The 21,310-nt window shown below is 47.3% G+C and overlaps 1 protein-coding gene across 1 annotated transcript; it reads left to right on the top strand.

Moving 5' to 3' along the window:
• The first annotated feature begins 259 nt into the window (after positions 1-259).
• Positions 260-19,142, top strand: PTGER2 (prostaglandin E receptor 2). The gene is made up of 2 exons (XM_038756920.1): positions 260-1,135; positions 18,921-19,142. Exons 1-2 carry the CDS (start codon positions 260-262, stop codon positions 19,140-19,142), a joined length of 1,098 nt encoding a protein of 365 aa, XP_038612848.1.
• The last annotated feature ends 2,168 nt before the right edge of the window (positions 19,143-21,310 follow it).

Below are 21,310 nucleotides of genomic sequence, written 5' to 3'. Positions count from 1 at the left end.
GCAGCCCTGGGGGCGACTGTGGTTCTTTGAGCTCTTTCCTCCTCCCCACTCCGGCCCCAGGCTGTCCCTCCTCCTCCTCTTCCTCCTCCTCCTCCCCTTCCTCCTCCTCCTCCCCTCCTCCTCCTCCCCGCCCCCTTTCCCCAGTGCCCGGGCTTGCGAGAAGCAGAGAGGCGTCGGAGGAGCAGCTGCAGCCGCCCCAGAGGGTGGCACAGGGGGTGGCACAGGGGGTGGCACGAACCTCAGCGCCCAGGCCCCCCGGATGGGTGGGAAGGGGGCAGCCTCGCCCCTCTCCACCATGAACCCCCCTTCCTCCTCCTCCTCCTCCTCCTCCTCCTCGTCGTCGCCCCCGAAGGACTGTGCCAGTCGACAGTGGCTGGCAGGCGACGAGAGCCCGGCCATCAGCGCGGTGATGTTCGCCGCAGGAGTCCTGGGCAACCTGGTGGCCCTGGCCCTGCTGTCCCAGCGCTGGTGGCGAGGGGCCCGGGTGGGCGAGCCCTGGCCCGCCCGCCGTCGACAGCCCATCTCCCTCTTCCACGTGCTGGTGACAGGCCTGGTGGTCACCGACCTGCTGGGCACCTGTGCCATCAGCCCCGTGGTGCTGACCTCCTACGCGCGCAACCGGACCCTGGAGGCCCTGGCACCCGCCCGGAGGCTGTGCAGGTACTTCGCCTTCGCCATGACCTTCTTCAGCCTGGTCACCATGCTGCTGCTCTTCGCCATGGCCTTGGAGCGCTGCCTGGCCCTGGGCCACCCGTATTTCTACCAGCGCCGGGTGACCCGCCGTCGAGGCCTGCTGGTCCTGCCCGTGGCCTACGCCCTGTCGCTGGGCTTCAGCTCCTTGCTGCTGGTCGACGTGGCCCAGTTTGGGCAGTACTGCCCTGGGACCTGGTGCTTCCTGGACCCCCAGGATACCGGCTTCCTGCACGTCTATGCCACCCTACTGCTGCTGCTCATCGTGTCCGTCCTGGCCTGCAACCTGAGCTTCGGGCTCAGCCTGGTCCGCATGCATCGGCGGCGACACCGCGGCCTCCGGGCGAGCAAAGGCCAGTGGGCCTCCGTGGCCCAAGAGGCCGACCACCTCATCCTCCTGGCCATTATGACCATCACCTTCGCCGTCTGCTCCCTCCCTTTCACGGTGAGTCCGTCTCCCCTGCCCTCCAGCACACGCACTCCATCCCCAGGGTACCCACACCCAACTGGTGCAACCCGGCCCGTTCGTTTCCAAATTTCTTGGGGCAATCGTCTACATCCTTCCTCTCTCTGTTTCCCTGCTCCCATCTCCGGGTCCCCTGTCCAGGAGATAACACTAATGATGGTAACTGTGGGGTTTGTTAGGCGCTGACTCCGGGCCAGGCACTGTACTAAGCGCATCGGGTTGGGTACAGTCCCCGGCGCACCTGGGGCTCATAACCTCATTCATTCAATCGTATTATTGAGCGCTTACTGTGTGCAGAGCACTGTACTAAGCGCTTGGGAAGTACGAGTTGGCAGCATATAGAGAGGGTCCCTACCCAACAACGGGCTCGCAGTCTAGAAGTCTCCATCTCCATTTTACAGATGAGATTAACTGAGGCCCAGAGAAGTGAAGTCACTTGCCCGAGGTCACACAGCAGGTGAGGGGCGAAGGCTGGATTAGAACCCGTGACCTTCTGATGCCCAGGCCTGGGCTCTAGCCACTAACCTGCGCTGCTTCACTACTGGGGACTCCCCAAGGGGAAATTGCAGAATCCCCAGGGGCCAGTTCCCTTCTCCCCCTCACTCCCCATCACCTTGACTCACTCCCTTTGCTCTTCCCCCCACTCCCCGCCCCACATCACTTATGTATACATGTAGATATCTATAATTCTATTGATTTATAATGTTGCCTGTTTATCGTATTGATGTCCATCTCCGCCCCTCTAGACTGTGAGCCTGTTGTGGGCAGGGATTGTCTCTCTTTATTTGTTGTATTGTACTTTCCAAGCCCTGAGTACTGGGCTGTGACACAGTAAGCACTCAATAAATACGACAATGAATCTGGGAGCCTCGTGACCCGGGTGACCTCTAGTTGAGGTCAAACGGTTGCCCAACCACCCAACGCTTAGTACAGTGCCTGGCACTTAGTAAGCACTTAACAAGCACCATCATTAACTAATGAACCGTTGCGAGTTGCTGCTAGCCTCCACTGGCCGCTCGCCTCTGTTGAAGCGCTTGGTACAGTGCTTTGAACACGGTAAGCGCTCAATAGATTCGATCGAATGATGTTGATGATGGTATTTGTTCAGCGCTTACTATGTGCCAAGCGCTGTTTTAAGCGCTGGGGTGGATACAAGGTTATCAGGTTAGACTCAGTCCCTGTCCCAGGTGGGGCTCACGGTCTTAATCCCCATTTGACAGATGAGGTAACTGAGGCACAGAGAAGTCAAGTGACCAGCCCAAGGTCACACAGCAGACAAGTGGCAGTGCAGGGATTAGAATACAGGTCCTTCCGACCCCCAGGCTTGTGTCCTATCCGCTAGACCATACTGTTTCTCATGAATGAATGAATGAATGCCCAGCTCTTCGGGGTATAGAAAAAACCATTTGTGAATGTGTGTGCGTGTGAGTGTGTGTGTGTGTGTGTGTGGGGGGTGTGTTGGGGGGCGGAGTGGGGTCCAGATCAGAGAGTAGACGGGCATTCCATTTGGGGCACCCTCTCAGAGGGGTCAATCAATCAATCAATCGTATTTATTGAGCACTTGCTGTGTACTAAGCGCTTGGGAAGTACAAGCTGGCAACATATAGAGACAGTCCCTACCCAACAGTGGGCTCACAGTCTAGAAGGGGGAGACAGAGAACAAAACCAAACATACTAACAAAATAAAATAAATAGAATAGATAGGTACAAGTAAAATAAATAAATAAATAAAGAGTAATAAATATGTACAAACATATATACAGGTATATATACACAGGATCGGAAGCTAGCCTCCGACCATGAGACTCACCACAGGGGCATTTTAGGCAAAATCTACTAAACTACAAAGGACACCACGGTTTTCTTTCCCCTCCTCATCCGATCCCCATTACTGCCAGATGATGGCTTTTACATTTTATTTACACATCTTATTCGTTTTTTCCTCATCCGGCCTTAGTCATATCCAGTGACGCGGATTCGTAACTGCAGGGCGATGCCAATTATACACATTAGCCAACACAGAAAGGACCCAAAGAATATGGGCACGGACAGGGCAAATAGGGACACTTCCATCTGTGCCTTCAGAGCGGAGGGACCCCTCCCCGCAAAACAAAACCCAACCTGCCGCGTGGTCCAATCCGACCCTATTCCCAGGGGATGTGGAGCTTATCTGCTGTAAAGAGAAAGGATTTTAGAGTCCTCAAATGGGAAGTATCAAGTCACTGCTTAATAAGAAAACAGCCTGACCTTTAAGTGCCGTTTTGTAAGTAGGTTATCCTGTTAGATCAAGATGAGAATCATTAGGTTATCTTACGGACTCCTTTTACTGAAATTGGTGTCAGCTGGTAGGTAAACAGTAGTAATAATGATGGCATTGGTTAAGCGCTTACTACGTGCCAGGCACTGTATTGGAGAAGCAGCGTGGCTCAGTTGGAGTTAGAGGTCATGGGTTCAAATTCCAGCTCTGCCAATTGTCAGCTGTATGACTTTGAGGCACTTCTCTGTGCCTCAGTTACCTCATCTGTAAAATGGGGATTAAGACCGTGAGCCCCCCGTGGGACAACCTGATCACCTTGTAACCTCCCCAGCACTTAGAACAGTGCTTTGCACATAGTAAGCACTTAATAAATGCCATTATTATTATTATTATTGAGTCCTGAGGTGGATACAAGCAAATTGGGTTGGATACAGTCCCTGTCCCGCATAGGGCTCACGGTCTTAATCCCCATTTTACAGGTGAGGTAATAGAGACACAGAGAAGTGAAGTGACTTGCCTAAGGTCACACAGCAGACAAGTGGCGGACCCGGGATGAGAGTTCAGGACCTTTTGATTACCAGGACAGGTTTCTATCCAATACGCCATGCTGCTTCCCTGACCTAGGCCCACTTTGCTGTCCATTACCTGGGTGTGGGGGGAGGTGTTTGTATGTGTGTAACAGTGTGTGTGTTTGTGTGGTTGTGTTGCTAGTCACCGTTGACCTCTTGGACTGTGGGTGGTGCCCTGACCTGGAGATGCCAACAATGGGAAATGTGGATTTCTCTGACCAGCTGCACGGAGAGACCATGCCTCCTCTCCTCCTCCCCATCCCCCTCATCCTACCTTCTTCCCCTCCCCACAGCACTTGTATATATATTTGTACAGATTTATTACTCTATTTATTTTACTTGTACATATTTACTGTTCTAGTTTGTTAATGATGTGCGTATAGCTTTAATTCTATTTGTTCTGGCAATTTTGACACCTGTCTACATGTGTTGTTTTGTTGTCTGTCTTCCCCTTCTAGACTGTGAGCCCATTATTGGGTAGGGACCGGTCTCTATATGTTGCCGACTTGTACTTCCCAAGCGCTTAATACAGTGCTCTGCACACAGTAAGTGCTCAATAAATACGATTGAATGAATATTGTGGGAGGTGGGGGCCAGGGGCCAGGCTTCTCCAATGGGGAGGAGTGCCGGGGAAAGGAATCCCTCACATCTTAGATCTCATTCATTCAATCATATTTATTGACGGCTTACGGTGTGCAGAGCACTGTACTAAGCGCTTGGGAAGTAGCGAGGCTCAGTGGAAAGAGCCCGGGCTTGGGAGTCAGAGGTCATGGGTTCTAATTCCGGCTCCGCCACTTATCAGCTGTGTGACTTTGGGCAAGTCACTTCACTTCTCTGGGCCTCAGTTACCTCATCTGGAAAATGGGGATTAAGATTGTGAGCCCCACGTGGACCAACCGGATCACCTTGTATCCCCCCAGCGCTTAGAATAGTGCTTTGCACATAGCGCTTAACAAATGCCATCATTATTACTACGAGTTGGCAACATATAGAGATGGCCTCTACCCAACAACGGGCTCACAGTCTAGAAGGGGGAGACAGACAACAAAACCAAACATGTGGACAGGTGTCAAGTCGTCAGAACAAACAGAATTAAAGCTAAATGCACATCATTAACAAAAAAAAAATAGTAAATATGTACAAGTAAAATAAATAGAGTAATAAACCTGTACAAACATATATACAGGTGCTGTGGGGAAGGGAAGGAGGTAGGACGGGGGGATGGGGAGGAGGAGAGGAAAAAGGGGGCTCCGTCTGGGAAAAAGGGAAACCTTCAGAAACCGTCTTTGAGACAGCCCCAGCCTTGCTGAGAAAACCTGTGTGGTGACAAGCCTTATTTTTCTCATCGTCAAATCCACCTTCATATATGTTTACTACAGAACATCATAAGCCCTATAACTACCATAATCAGTCAAAGGCTTATCTCCTCCTTCCCCCACAGTATGTCAGAACTGCTCTTTCCCCCTTCTCCCTCCCCTAAGATTTGGGGTGCAATCTGAGGCATCTCCCGGGGGTGTGGGCACCTCTGGGGGCGGGTGGGCAGCCCTGGGGGACTGGGACTATGTCCTACCTGATTAACCTCTCTCTACCCCAGCACTTAGAACAGTGCTTGACACATGGTAAGTGATTAAATACCATTTTTTTAAAAAAAGAAGTCTAAAAGATACAATAATCAATCAGTCAATCCCAAAGCTGCAGGCAGGGCATGGGCACAATCAGTCAGTCGGTCAATTATATTTATTGAGCGCTTACTGCGTGCAGAGCACTGTACTAAAAGCTAAGGAGAGTGCAATAGAAGAGTAAATAAACCATATTCCCTTCCCACAACAAGCTTACAGTCTAGAGGGGAAGACAGACATGAATAGAAGTAAATAAATGAGAGATGTGGACATAAGAAGTGCGGGGCTGGGAGGGGTGATGAAGAAAGACAGAGGGAGGGTCACTCCAGCCCTTCACTTTGTCCTGTCCCCCACTGTCCGCTCCCTCTAGACCTTGAGCTCACTGCGAGCAGGGGATGTATCTGTTTATTGTTTTATTGTACCCTCCCAAGTGCTTAGTACAGTGTTCTGCACACAGTAGGTGTTCAATAAATACCAGTGAATGAATGAATGTCCCCAAAGCAGCTGCCCCACTTCCCTCCCACCTCAAACACCACTAACATCTGCAATCGGGTACCTTGGACTTGGAGGGCCAACATAACAAACTGGGAACGCAGCAGGGATTTGGGGTATGCATCTCATGGTGCTAAACCTCCTTCCCCCCTGAAATATGGGAGAGTCAGGCTCACTGCCTTCTCCCTACTTATCCAGACATCTTGTGCTCAAGCGTATTACTCTCATCAATAGAGAGCTCACACCAGTCAGTCCTGTGTACTAAGCACTTACTGTGTGCAGAGCACTGTATTAAATGCTTGGGAGAGGACAGTGTAACATTCGCGTTCCCGCCCCACAATAAGCTTCCAGCCTAGTGGGAGAGACAGACATTAATATAAATAAATTACACCACTAAGGTCTGAGAAGTGGCATCTTCTGGTGAGCCTCTCAGTTTTTGTTTGTTTTTAATTAATTAATTAATTAATTCATTCAGTCGTATTTATTGAGCGCTTACTGTGTGCAGAGCACTGTACTAAGCGCTTGGGAAGTACAATTGGCATCATATAGAGACGGTCCCTACCCAACAGCGGGCTCACAGTCTAGAAGGGGGAGACAGAGAACAAAACAAAACATATTAACAAAATAAAATGAATAGAATAAATATGTACAAATAAAATAGAGTAATAAATACGTACAAACATATATACATATATACAGGTGCTGTGGGGAGGGGAGGGGGGATGGGGAGGGGGAGAGGAAGGAGGGGGCTCAGTCTGGGAAGGCCTCCTGGAGGAGGTGAGCTCTCATTAGGGCTTTGAAGGGAGGAAGAGAGCTAGCTTGGTGGATGTATTTAATGTATTTGTTAAGCGCTTTCTGCCTATGAGGCACTGTTCTAAGCACTGGGGTAGATACAAATGAATTAGGTTGGACACAGTTCCTGTCCCATGGGGGGCTCACAGTCTAAGCAGGAACATAGTACAGTGTTCTGCACATTTATTCAATTGTATTTATTGAGCTCCTACTGTGTGCAGAACACTGCACTGAGCGCTTTTAAGAGTTCAATAAATCTGATCGAATGGACAGGAGAACTGACCCAGAGAAGTGAAATAATTTGCGCCAGGTCAGACAGCAAGCAAACAAGAGTGGGAATTGGAGCCCAGGTCCTCTGACTCTAAGGCGCTTTCCACTACTTCTCCAGTTGAATGAAAAGAACCACGAGACTATCTTACAGTTCAGCGCAACACAGCTCGCTGCTGTGTCTGGAGGTGTTTGTGGCAGAGATGCTTATCTCCCCAGGGCTGAGACTTAGGGCTCCTGAAGTGAAGCCATCGAGTGCTCAAATGTAGGTCTGTTCCTGCTTCTCAGCTGGTTAAATAGGGTGGTGGGATCTCAGGGCCCATCTTGCAGTCAGAGGGTGAAGATAATCTTCGATGGTTCACGGTCTCTCTGGGTCAGACGAGGTAAAACCCAAACGAGCATCCTCTCCCACGGAGAGACCCTGAATCTGTCTTACGTTGTCACAACGGCTAGAGGACCCGGCCCAATTTGATTATCCACAAAGTAATATCCTCGTTAAAGCTTTCAAAATTGTCGTCGAGTAAGAGAGACAGACACACATGCTGCTTATGAAATCCCAGGGGTTGGAGCCTTCATTAAGAATTTATGCAAGAGACCAAAAACATCCCAAACTGTTTTTGCACCAAGTGTACAAATGAAGACATTGCCCCTTATGTTAAGCAACTGTTGATTCAGTTTCACTGAGATGAGTTTTCGTTTTTGTTTTTCCCATGAAGAGCAATGCAAGAGAATTTTACCTTAGTCAACTCAGAAACTTTTTGAAAAACCGCTTCCTCCAGGAAGCCTCACCCAATTAACCCCCACCTTCTCTGTCGAATCACCCCAGTAAAATAGGGATAAGGTAGATTGGGAGTACCGTGTGGGATGGGGACGCTCTCAGATAGAGAAGCAGCCCGGCTTAGTGGATACAGCATGGGCCTGGGGAGTCAGAAGGTCTCGAGTTCTAATCCCGGCTCTGACACTTGTCTGCTGTGTGACCTTGGGCAAGTCAGTTCGTTTCTCTGTGCCTCCGTTACCGCATCTGTAAAATGGGGATTGAGATTGTGAGCCCCATGCGGGACAGGGGCTGTGTCCAAACCGACTTCCTTGTATCCACCCCAATGCCTGGTACATAGTAAGCACTTAACAGATACCACGATTATTATTATGATTGATTCACGGATGTCAGAGTAAGAAAACTCTAATCAAAAGAAGAGCGCAGTGGGTTGCGGTGAGGGGGAGGAGGAGGAGGCATAGAAGACTGCCTGCAGAATAGCTTTGGTATCAGCACTGCAAAATCCCCAGTCCAATCCAAACAGAGAAATCAAGCTGCACCCCAAAAACCAGGACTGAAAACCCCGCTGGGAGTTGTGCCATCTATGATAAGGATGGATCCTGGATCCCTCAGTTCCCTCCTCTCCCCCTCTCCCTTCCTCCTCCTTGAACATGATGGTGCTTAGAATAGTGCTTTGCACACAGTAAGCGCTTAATAAATGCCACCATTCTTATAGAGCACTGAAGGAAAAATTTAAATGTCAGTCCTTCCATAACTGAAGGAAAGAAGTTTAATTTTGGTCTAAGAAGGGCAGTTCTGGGCAGCAAGCCGTCTATGAAATGAAGCGTAGTTTAAACTCTGTGAGTGGAGTGAAAACAGTGTGTGGTGAGCTCCTTGAGGGCAGGGTTCAGGTCTGCCAACATATTCTACCCTCCCAAGCACCTAGTACAGTGCTCGGCACATAATAAGCACTCAGTAAATGCCACCGATGGATCGATTGGTAGATTGACTTATGGTTGTAGGTGGGACAAGGGTGGTCTTGGCACCCAGAAAATTGGTGGTGGAGGGCAGGGTAGACCAAGTTCCAAACTAAAACGAGCCCTTGGAGGCCAGGGAATTGTGACTAATTCTCATCCAGGTTTTTTTCCCCTAGAACTTAATACAGTGCTTTGCACAAAATAGGTTATTAATGCTTTCTGTTTCTACTAAAATGTCCACTTGGAGACTTTTTTGCAGTTCCGTCCTTTAGGTGGTGAGATGTACACTACAAGGTGGCTGAAACAAAGGCATAAAATGAAGGGGAAAATAGCAAACAAATTATGCTTTGCTGTGGGGGTCAGATTTTATGGTTTATTAGGAAGTGAGTCGTAACAGACATGAGTGTAACAGAAACAATAGTGAAATGTGGGGCATTCCTGCAAACCAATGGCTTGGCAAACCAGCACATCCCGGCAAACCAGAGGAGATAAGGGCTCAGAAGAAACAAAAAACACAACTGTTTCTCACCAGTCCATCAATCGGTGGTATTTATTGTGCAATTACTCTGTGCAGAGCACTCTGTTAAGGGCTTGAAAGAGTACAATACAATACTGGTTCTCCCTCCAACTTGGACTATGAGCCCCATGGTGGGATTCGTTGTGGGCAGGGAATGTGTCTCCCAAGCGCTTAGCACAGTGCTTTGTACACAGTAAGTGCTCAAAAAATATGATTGAATGAATGTTGCACAGGGACTGTTTCAACCTAATTGACTTGTACCAACCCCAGCACTCAGAACCGTGTCTGACACATAAGTAAGCACTTAACAAATACCATTAAAAAAAATATACCAAAAAGGTCATGGTTCTTCAATACCCATTGGAGAAGCAGCGTGGCTCAGTAGAAAGAGCATGGGCTTTGAAGTCTGAGGTCATGGGTTCAGATCCTGGCTCCGCCAACTCTCAGCTGTGTGACTTTGGACAAGTCACTTAACTTCTCTAGGCCTCAGTGACCTCATCTGTAAAATGGGGATTAAGACTGTGAGCCCCAAGTGGGACAACCAGATGACCTTGTATCCCCCCCCACCCCCAGGGCTTAGAACAGTGCTTGGCACATAGTAAGCGCTTAACAAATACCATCATCATTATTAGTAGTAGTAGTAGTAAATGGAGTTGGAGGTCATGGGTTCGAATCCCACCTCTGCCCCTTGTCGGCTGTGAGACCTTGGGCAAATCACTTAACTTCTCTGGGCCTCATCTGTAAAATGGGGATAATGACTGCGAGCCCCCTGTGGGACAACCTGATCACCTTGTATCCTCCCCAGCGCTTAGAACAGTGCTTGGCACATAGTAAGCGCTTAACAAATACCATCATCATTATTATTATTATTAGTAGTAAACGGATATGCCTCATGCTTCTTCTGAACTTTCCCAAGTGCTTAGTATGGTGCATTGAACTCAGGAGGCACTCGATCCTTACCATTAGTAATAATAATAATGATGGCATTTGTTAAGCACTTACTATGTGCAAAGCACCGTTCTAAGCACTGGGAAGGATACAAGGTGATCAGGTTGTCCCCAGTAATAATAATGATGGCATTTGTTAAGCACTTACTATGTGCAAAGCACCGTTCTAAGCACTGGGAAGGGTACAAGGTGATCAGGTTGTCCCTTGGGGGGCTCGCAGTCTTTATCTCCATTTTACAGATGAGGCCCAGAGAAGTTAAGTGACTTGCCCAAGGTCACACAGCCGACAAGGGGCAGGGCGGGATTCAAACCCATGGCCTCTGACTCCCAAGGCCAGGCTCTTTCCACTGAGCCCCGCTGCTATTTTCCCACCTCTACGCTATAAACTCATTGTGGGCAGGGAATATGTTTACCAATTCTCTCCCAAGTGCTCTGCCCACAGTAAGTGTTCAGTATTCGGGAACAATACGATGAAAATAGAAAACAAAGTGCCTGCCCTTACTGAACCCACTTTTCCCTCAGGCTTCACCTCTAACTGACACTGTTTGAAAGCCGATGTGGTTTAAGTTCACAAACCAGTCTGAACGCTCTGCGGAGAGAGGGCCGCCGTCTGAGATAGATCCTTACGTCAAGTGGCCGAACTATCAGCTGTACCATCAACAGGGAGTTTTGAAGATTGTAGGTATTTTCCCCCCCACTTTTTGAAATTCCGCCTACCTTCAAAGCTGAAAGAAAAGGCAATTCGAGGAGTAGAAAAACAGTGACCACACCTGCGTAGGTCCGGGGGGGCTTGGGGGCAGAGATTGTCCCACGGAAAGTACACAGCCTGAGTTCCCTGAGCCAGAAGAAAGATCCAATTGGCACCTAATTTCCCTTCCCCACAGCACCTGTATATATGTTTGTACATATTTGTTACTCTATTTATTTATTTATTTTACTTGTACATAGCTATTCTATTTATTTTATTTTGTTAGTATGTTTGGTTTTGTTCTCTGTCTCCCCCTTTTAGACTGTGAGCCCACTGTTGGGTAGGGACTGTCTCTATATGTTGCCGATTTGTACTTCCCAAGCGCTTAGTACAGTGCTCTGTACATAGTAAGTGCTCAATAAATACGATTGATGATGATGTTGGGTAGGGACTGTCTCTATATGTTGCCAACTTGTACTTCCCAAGCGCTTTAGTACAGTGCTCTGCACACAGTAAGCGCTCAATAAATACGATTGATGGTGATGATGATGACCTAGAATTTAGGACTTTCCCATGTCACGCCCTGGTCTCCCTTCTGCCCCGGTTGGCACTCACCAGGATTGGGGCAACCAGCACCAACATGCCCAAGCCTTAGCGATTGAACCCGAGGCCCTTACGATGTCACAAGCTCAAGGAAAACTGTTCCGGATGAATTGTTGGGGTCTTACCCCGGCCTGCTTACTTGCCCTTGACACTCCCAACAGAAACATGACTAACGGGGCAAAGAGAGTGAGTGGCTCTGCAAAACCCACCAGTAACCTAGAATCAAGTATTTGTTTAGCGCGATGTGCCAAGCACTGTACTAAGTGCTGGGGTAGATATGAGTCCCCTCTCCATCCCCCTGCATCTTACCTCCTTCCCTTCCCCACAGCACCTGTATATATGTATATATGTTTGTACATATTTGTTACTCTATTTATTTTACTTGTACATATCTATTCTATTTATTTTATTTTGTTAGTATGTTTGGTTTTGTTCTCCGTCTCCCCCTTTTAGACTGTGAGCCCACTGTTGGGTAGGGACTGTCTCTCTATGTTGCCAACTTGGACTTCCCAAGCGCTTTAGTACAGTGCTCTGCACACAGTAAGCGCTCAATAAATACGATTGATGATGATGACCTAGAATTTAGGACTTTCCCAGGTCACGCCCTGGTCTCCCTTCTGCCCCGGTTGGCACTCACAAGGACTGGGGCAACCAGCACCAACATGCCCAAGCCTTAGCGATTGAACCCGAGGCCCTTACGATGTCACAAGCTCAAGGAAAGCTGTTCCGGATGAATTGTTGGGGTCTTACCCCGGCCTGCTTACTTGCCCTTGACACTCCCAACAGAAACATGACTAACGGGGCAAAGAGAGTGAGTGGCTCTGCAAAACCCACCAGTAACCTAGAATCAAGTATTTGTTTAGCGCGATGTGCCAAGCACTGTACTAAGTGCTGGGGAAGATATGAGTCCCCCTCTCCATCCCCCCACATCTTACCTCCTTCCCTTCCCCACAGCACCTGTATATATGTTTGTACATATTTATTACTCTATTTATTTATTTATTTTACTTGTACATATCTATTCTATTTATTTTATTTTGTTAGTATGTTTGGTTTTGTTCTCTGTCTCCCCCTTTTAGACTGTGAGCCCACTCTTGGGTAGGGACTGTCTCTATATGTTGCCAATTTGTACTTCCCAAGCGCTTAGTCCAGTGCTCTGCACATAGTAAGCGCTCAATAAATACGATTGATGATGATGATGATCCCACATGGGGCTCACAGTCTAAATAGGAGGAGAAACAGGTATTGAATCCCTATTTTGATTTTGGAACTGAGGCACCAAAAAGTGCCCACGGTCAAACAGCAGATAAGTGACGGAAATCGGAATAGCGCTCAGGCTAGGAAAGACGCAACCCTCTCAGGAAAACACTGGGGACACGGACAGCCTGCCCCAAATCACCTCAGAATCTTGGGGACAAACACTAGTTTTCCATAATTTTCCATAATTAACTCACTTTAAAAAAAATGCCATTTATTTACGGTTTACTTTGTCCTAAGAGCTGTGATAGATTTGATAATCAGATCGGACCCTAGGCATTTTGGAGCTCACGATTTAAGAGGGAGGGAGAGCAGTTGGCCTTAATTTTCAGAGGGGGAAACTGAGGCACAGAGCGATTAAGTAACTTGGACATGGTCACAGGTCCTACCAGTGGCTGAGCTGGGTCTAGAATCCAGATCTCCTGGGTTCCCATGCTCCTTCCGTGAGACCTTACTGCCATCTGCTATCCACAATCAATCAATCAATCAATCGTATTTATTGAGCGCTTACTATGTGCAGAGCACTGTACTAAGCGCTTGGGAAGTACAAATTGGCATCACATAGAGACAGTCCCTACCCAACAGTGGGCTCACAGTCTAAAAGGGGGAGACAGAGAACAGAACCAAACATACCAACAAAATAAAATAAGTAGGATAGAAATGTACAGGTAAAATAAATAAATAAATAAATAAATAGAGTAATAAATATGTACAACCATATATACATATATACAGGTGCTGGGGGAAGGGAAGGAGGTAAGACGGGGGGATGGAGAGGGGGACGAGGGGGAGAGGAAAGAAGGGGCTCAGTCTGGGACGGCCTCCTGGAGGAGGTGAGCTCTCAGCAGGGCCTTGAAGGGATTAATACTCCATGCCATCTGAATTATTCGGCAGGCAGGAACCAATTTTGTCAATACTGGTGCATTCACCATCTGTATTTTAGTTTAGATAAAAGTTAAGGGTGTCTGGCTGTGGCCACCTGATTCTGACAAGATTTCTGCAATTTACTTGCAAAGTACAACTTTGAAGTAGTCCCCTAAAACGATCAGAGACCCAGAATCTTGAAAGAAACAGAAGAGTACAGTGTTGCTTCATTCATTACACCATCATTTCATTTCCCTTTAGTTTGCTCTCGTGACAGGGAACAGAAATTCTAGTGTTGTGTGGCTGCTTCACCCCATTTAGCCTGTTCCCTACTAAACCAATAAAGCCGCATGGCTATTGGCTATCATTCTGACTCATTTCTAGTAAACTGTCTTCGTTGCAATCTGGACTTTGAAGATCTAGTTTCTTTTTGGTTTCCACCACATGGCAGGGAGCTCAGCAGAGGTTAATTCAACAGACATTCAGACCCAGAAGTTTCTATGAAGCTTGACTGATCTTCAGCAGAGGGCAGGGGCTGTGTCTTAAATGCCGTGGATTGGTAGTTCTCTATTGGGGTACCTACCCTAAGGCCTAGCCCATTCATTCATTCATTCAGTCGTATTTATTGAGCGCTTACTGTGTGCAGAGCACTGTACTAAGCGCTTGGGAAGTACAAGTTGGCAACATATAGAGACAGTCCGTACCCAACAACGGGTTCACAGTCTAGCACAGTATTTGGAGTGAACGCTTAATAAATGCCTAAAGAGCTTTGCAGGCAAGGCTCACTGGACTTCCACTGTTGGGTAGGGACTGTCTCTATATGTTGCCAACTTGTACTTCCCAAGTGCTTAGTACAGTGCTCTGCACACAGTAAGCGCTCAGTAAATCAATCAATCAATCAATCGTATTTATTGAGCGCTTACTATGTGCAGAGCACTGTACTAAGCGCTTGGGAAGTACAAATTGGCAACACATAGAGACAGTCCCTACCCAACAGTGGGCTCACAGTCTAAAAGATTGATTGACTGATTGATTGGACTTCAGAAGCAGAAACAGTGTGGCCTAGATGATAGAGCATGGGCCTGGGAATCAGAAGGACCTGGGTTCTAATGCTGACTCCAACACTTGTGTGCTGTGTGACCTCGGGCAAGTCACTTATCTGTAAAAATGGGGATTAAGACCATGACCCCCATGTGGGACAGGGATTGGGTCCAAAATGATGATTAGCTTGTATCAACCTCAGCGCTTAGAGCAGTGCTTGACACACAGTGAGCGCTTAACAAATGCCATCATTACCACCGTTATTATTTGAATGCATCCCTCCCAGACTCTCAGCTACAGAAACCTCTCAGAGATTTGTCTGATCAGATAAAGGAGTAGGCTATTGCATGAGAAAGAAATGACATTTATTAGGTCCTTGCAATGTGCAGAGAATTGTACTAAGCATCAGGGAGAAATATATTTAACTCATTGTCGTAGGTCTGATCTCCTTCGCTACTAGCATCAAGCTCTCCGATTCTCATCCCTTCCCGCTGCCAAACCTTTCTGTATCCCCTCTGCCAAGGCACTAACATTGCAATACTTATTTTTTTCCTGATGATATTTGTTAAGCACTTACTGTGTGCCAGGCACTAAGAGGTGGGGTAGATCACGGTCTCAATCCCCATTTTCCAACTGAGGCCCAGAGAAGTGAAGTGGCTTGCCCAAGGTCACACAGCAGACAAGTGGCAGATCTGGGATTAGAACCCAGGTCCTTCTGAATCCCAGTCCCGGGCTCTATCCGTTAGGCCATAGTGCTTCCCAATCACTGGGCTAAGTACTGGAGTAGGTAGAAGATAATTTGATCCAAAGCAGTCTCTTTCTTATGGGGGGGAGCTCACCATCGAAGGAGTAAGGAGAGCAGGGAGGTATCATCCCCACTTTGTAGAGGAGGAAACTGAGGAACAGAATAGTTAAGAGAACTGCCTGAAGTCACACAGCAGGCCAGTCGCTGACCCCAGTCATCATCGTCAATGGTATTTATTGAGCGCTTCCTGCGTGCAGAGCACTGCACTAAGAGTTTGGAAAAGTACAGAACAAGAGGTGGAAGACACATTCCCTGCCCGCAATGAGCTTACATTGATTGACTGATTGATTGATTGATTGATTGGACTTCAGAAGCAGAAACAGCGTGGCCTAGATGATAGAGCACGGGCCTGAGAATCAGAAGGACCTGGGTTCTAATGCTGACTCCGACACTTGTGTGCTGTGTGACCTCGGGCAAGTCACTTCACTTCTCTGTGCCCCAGTGAAGTGAAGTGGGCTCTTTCCACTACGCCATCTAATCCAGTCTAAGAAAAAGACAAGGCATTTTCTCTCCCCTTGTTTCTTCCCCCTCCTCTCCCCTTGCTATCGGAATCAGAATAATTATTGTTGGTAAGTACTCTTGTAACCTGGGGACATACACTAGTTTTCTCTATTTATTTATTTATTTTACTTGTACATATCTATTCTATTTATTTTATTTTGTTAATATGTTTGGTTTTGTTCTCTGTCTCCCCCTTCTAGACTGTGAGCCCACTGTCGGGTAGGGACCGTCTCTATATGTTGCCAACTTGTACTTCCCAAGCGCTTAGTACAGTGCTCTGCACACAGTAAGCGCTCAATAAATACGCTTGATTGATTGTGATCTCCATGTGGGACATGATGATCTTCTACCTATCACATTATTTAATACAGTGCTTGGCACATTGGAAGCACTTCACAGATACTACAATTATGTGGGTCATGGACTGTGTCCAACCTGTTGGCTTGTAATAATTTATTTGTACATATTCATTCTATTTATTTTATTTTGTTAATATGTTTTGTTTTGTTCTCTGTCTCCCCCTTCTAGACTGTGAGCCCACTGTTGGGTAGGGACTGGCTCTCTATGTTGCCAACTTCATCATCAATCGTATTTATTGTACTTATTGTATTTATTGTACTTGTACTTGTACTTATCGTATTTATTGTACTTGTACTTCCCAAGCGCTTAGCACAGTGCTCTGCACACAGTAAGCGCTCAATAAATACAATTGATTGATTGATTGATTCTCTAGTTCTCTTAGTTGTCCATTACAGATGACCTCCAAAACACAAACGATTCATAGTAAAAAAAAAATGCAGCAGTACTGTTTATAAAACAGTTTTCCTGGAAAGGGGATTTTTAAAAACTTATGTTGTCTGTGTTTTATGTCTGCTTTCATTCACGTGTGGCCGGAGCCGTCTGAAAAATGGGAGGGGGAGTTAGGAAGGAGAAAAGCCAGAGGAAGATGATGCTCGTCAGGCTGCATGGGAGAGGCGGGGGCGATGGAGCAGGGACAGAGCAGTCAGAGAAGGATTTGTGTTTTGGTTCAACATGCCGCCGAGGTGACATATGATGGAACTAAGGCACGGCCGTTGGCCAAGTCTGTTTCCGGTCTTCAGACTTCCTCCCCGCTCTTTCTTGGCCCTGGTCCTTAGAGGAAGGGCAACTCCTGGGGCCCTTTCTCTCTCCCCAGTGCCAGATGTCGGCAGAGAGCACTGCAGAGAAGCAGCATGGCCCAGTGGGAAGAGCACGGGCCTAGGAATAATAATAATAATAATTGTGGCAATTGTTAAGTGGCAATTGGAGAAGCAGCGTGACCCAGTGGAAAGACCCCGGGCTTTGGAGTCAGAGGTCCCAGCTCCGCCGACTGTCAGCTGGGTGACTGTGGGCAAGTCACTTCACTTCTTTGGGCCTCAGTTCCCTCATCTGTAAAATGGGGATTAAAACCGTGAGCCCCCCGTGGGACAACCTGATGACCGTGCAACCTCCCCAGCGCTTAGAACAGTGCTTTGCACATAGTAAGCGCTTAACAAATACCATTATTATTAAGTGCTATGTGTCAGGAACTCCTCTAAGAGCTGGGGTAGATTCAAGGTATTCGGGTTGGACACAGTCCACGTGGGGCTCACAGTCTTAAATCTGTTTTATGGATGGGGTAACTGAGGCCCAGAGAAGTGAAGTGACTTGCCCAAGGTCCATTTGGCCATGCTGTTTGTTAGGTAGTTAGAACCCAGGACCTTCGAAGGAGTATAGCCTAGTGGCTAGACCCCAGGCCTGGGAGTCAGAAGAACCTGGGTTCTAATCCCGGCTCTGCCACTTGTCTGCCGTGGGACCTTGGGCAAGTCACTTCACTTCTCTGGGACTCTGTTCTCCTGTTCTCCCTCTCATTTAGACTGTGAATCCCATGCAGGACAGGGACTGTATCCAACCTGTGCTTACTACAGTGCCTGGCACATAGTAAGTGCTCAACAAATACTACGATTATTATTATTATCATTACTATTATTAATAATCTCCTGTTCTCCTGTTGTTAAGTGGTAATTGGAGAAGCAGCGTGACCCAGTGGAAAGAGCCCGGGCTTTGGAGTCAGAGGTCATGGGTTCAAATCCCAGCTCCGCCGACTGTCAGCTGGGTGACTTTGGGCAAGTCACTTCACTTCTCTGGGCCTCAGTTCCCTCATCTGTAAAATGGGGATTAAAACTGTGAGCCCCCGTGGAACAAACTGATGACCGTGTAACCTCCCTCTTATTTAGACTGTGAGCCCCATGTAAGACAGGGACTGCATCCAGTCTAATTGACTTGTATCTTTTTTTTTTTTGGTATTTGTTAAGCGCTTACTATGTGCAAAGCACTGTTCTAAGTGCTGGGGAGGTTACAAGGTGATCAGGTTGTCCCACGGGGGTGCTCACAGTTTCAATCCCTATTTTATAGATGAAGTAACCGAGGCACAGAAAAGTTAAGTGACTTGCCCAAAGTCACACAGCTGACAGTTGGCGGAGCCGGGATCTAATTTACCAGCGCTTAGAACAGTGTTTGATCTAGAGTAAGCCCTTAACTAATACTATAAAAATAAAAGGGTGGGAGACTGGTCGGTTTAGCCGACCAGTTAGAAACACCAACTGAGACAGCGAGGTGGTTTTGTAAGCCGAGGTTTTGCTGTTCCTCTAGTTTTAGGCTTTACTATGTCAGATAGCCCCCCTGCTATGTCAAAACTCCCCCTACTACTCCGGGGACCCTCCTGAACTGCAGGGCCCAAGTTGTCACAAGATGCACCAGGGCCCCCCTGATGAGCGACCCCTGAACAATCTCCGTGTTTCCCCTTTCCTCTTACAGATTTACGCCTACATGAATAAAACTTCCATAAAGGAGGGAAACTGGGATTTGCGAGTGCTGAGATTTTTATCGATGAACTCCATCATCAACCCGTGGGTCTTTGCGATCCTCCGGCCCTCCGTGCTACGCCTGGTGCGGTCTGTGCTGTGCTGTCAGATTTCATTTAGACCCCAAGAAGCCCCCCGGAATTCCCTCCCCGTGCAGTCCAAAGCCGCAGAATGACCCCTGGAAGAGGGGAGTTCCAAAGCGCTCTTAGACACTTCGGGAAGACTCCTTTGAAGGGGTTCCTCGGAGGGAGATCCAGGAAGGCTACTGGGAGAATGCGCTCTGAAGCCCTCTTGAGGGGAAGAAAATGGTCAAAGCAACGGGATGGGCTACGGTTCCCGGGCGAAGCACTGCGTGAAAATCATCAAAAAGATCCCGGAAATTTTTCTACAGCGAGGGAATTACGAGGCCTTGCAGAAAACCACACCTAAGGATCCAGATACACAGGAGCAAGGTTCGGTTCTCTCCATTCTGAAGCTTCTTGTGGGAACTTAAGAATGCATATTGTCCTGTAATTTGCTTAAAACTCTAAATAGTCACTGGCTGTTCCATCTTAACCTGTTGTGCTGCTACAGTTAGAAACAATGTGTGCAATCGGATGAGAGAAGATATATTTAATCAGAGCTGTTGTATATAAAACCTCGGACTATCTAGGAGTGGACATTTTTATCTGTGGAAACACCTTGGGGGTGTTTAAATGAATGTGTTTTGTATTTAAGTGTGTCTTTCTATCACTGTTACAGCATTTAGAAACAAGGCTTAAAGATGATTTTATGCCTTGTTTGCTTTCCTGTTTGTGTAGGTGTTCTAGATGAATATCAGGGAATTAACTTGGTACTACAGTCTTCATCTACATTCCCGATAACCACAGGGTTTGCTAGAATTGTCCAGTCATTGATAGATTCAGCATTTTGCTGTTGGACTTCATCCGAAATTCAAAAACGCAACCTCCCCAATTCAGACTTGGTGGTTAAGATAAAGAGCGGGTGTGAGAGACATCTTCTAAATCAACCAATTAATATTATTTATTGAGCATGTATTCTGGGCAGGGCACTCTACTAAGTACTTGGTAGAGTACAATAGAGGTTGATCCCTGTCCACGGTGAGCTTAATGGGGACATGGGCACAAGACAACTCATAATGAGACTTAACTCTTAGGAACACCCCAAAGAAAATGGATTTCTGGCTCTCCCAATCTCCGAGGAACTCCCCACAGACCATGGATTTCCTGTTCTCTGAAACCTTGAGGAGTAACCCAGAGACAATGGATTTCCTGCCCCCCAAAACTCTGAGGAACATCCTGAAGACACTGGATTTCACCCTCTCCAACGAACCAGGTAATGTGTTACCCAGGAGGTAGGGAGAGAGAAGACATCTCTGCCCTCTCCTCCGTCTTACAACTCCCCTTTTAATGGTATTTGTTAAGCGCTTATTCTGTCCCCTAGACTGTAAGCTCACTGTGGGCAGAGAGCGTGTCTGTCAACTCTGTTGCATTGTACTCTCCCAAATTTTTAGTATAGTACTCTGCACACAGTTAATACTCAACAAATACTATTGATTGATTGCCAAGATTGTCAAGCACTGCTCTAAACACCAGGGTAGATAGACACAAGCTTGGATGCAGTCCCTGTCCCACATGGAGGGAGAACAGGCATTTAATCTCCAGTTTACAGACGAGGAAACTGAGGCACAGAGAAGTTAAGTGACTTGCCCAAGGTCACCCAGCATGCAAATTCCAGGCTGGGAATAATGAACACCCAGGTTTTCTGACACTCAGACCCGTGCTCTTTCCACTGGGCCATACTGCTTCCTCCTTTCACCTAGAATGCATCCAGCTCCTGAATTTTACTTTTCCCAGCCAAGCCCATGATCATGAAGATGGCAAATTCTCTTTGATAATGATTTATTGTAACTGCTCATGAAAGGTTATATTGTCCTTATCTTTTAGACAGAAAACAACAAAGGTGCATACTTAGAGGTGAAAACGCATCTGAAACGACTGCTGGGTAAGCCGAGTTTCAGGGACGGGTCTCAAGTTTTAAAAATAGAAATTGTTAGGCTCAAAGATAATAGCTGAACATAAAATTTCAAAGTTGATTTAAATTTGGGGATTTCCCATTAGTAGGACTCACATAGGTGACATTTAAATTCTGCAAGTAAACCCTCCCACATCTCTCTCTTTCCCCCCAAGGGCCTGGGAGTTAGAGATTCTGAGTTTTAATCCTGACTCTGCCACTTGCCTCCTGTGTGACTTGAGACAAGTCATTTAACTTCTTTGTGCCTCAGTTTCCTCATCTGTAATAGGCGATCCAGTACCTGTTCTCCCTCCTACTTAGACTGTGAGC

This window comes from Tachyglossus aculeatus, chromosome 14 (assembly GCF_015852505.1).
Source record: "Tachyglossus aculeatus isolate mTacAcu1 chromosome 14, mTacAcu1.pri, whole genome shotgun sequence".
Classification (NCBI taxonomy): domain Eukaryota; kingdom Metazoa; phylum Chordata; class Mammalia; order Monotremata; family Tachyglossidae; genus Tachyglossus; species Tachyglossus aculeatus.
The sequence above is the reverse complement of the archived record's forward strand: the minus strand, read 5'-3'. Positions and strand labels throughout refer to the sequence as shown.

What these genes read in the sequence shown, in the direction of transcription:
- PTGER2 (XM_038756920.1), top strand. Translation starts at nt 260, where the DNA reads ATGGGTGGGAAGGGGGCAGCCTCGCCCCTCTCCACCATGAACCCCCCT. An exon ending in TCTGCTCCCTCCCTTTCACG is followed by an intron (nt 1,136 to 18,920) that starts GTGAGTCCGTCT and finishes TTCCTCTTACAG; the next exon opens with ATTTACGCCTACATGAATAA.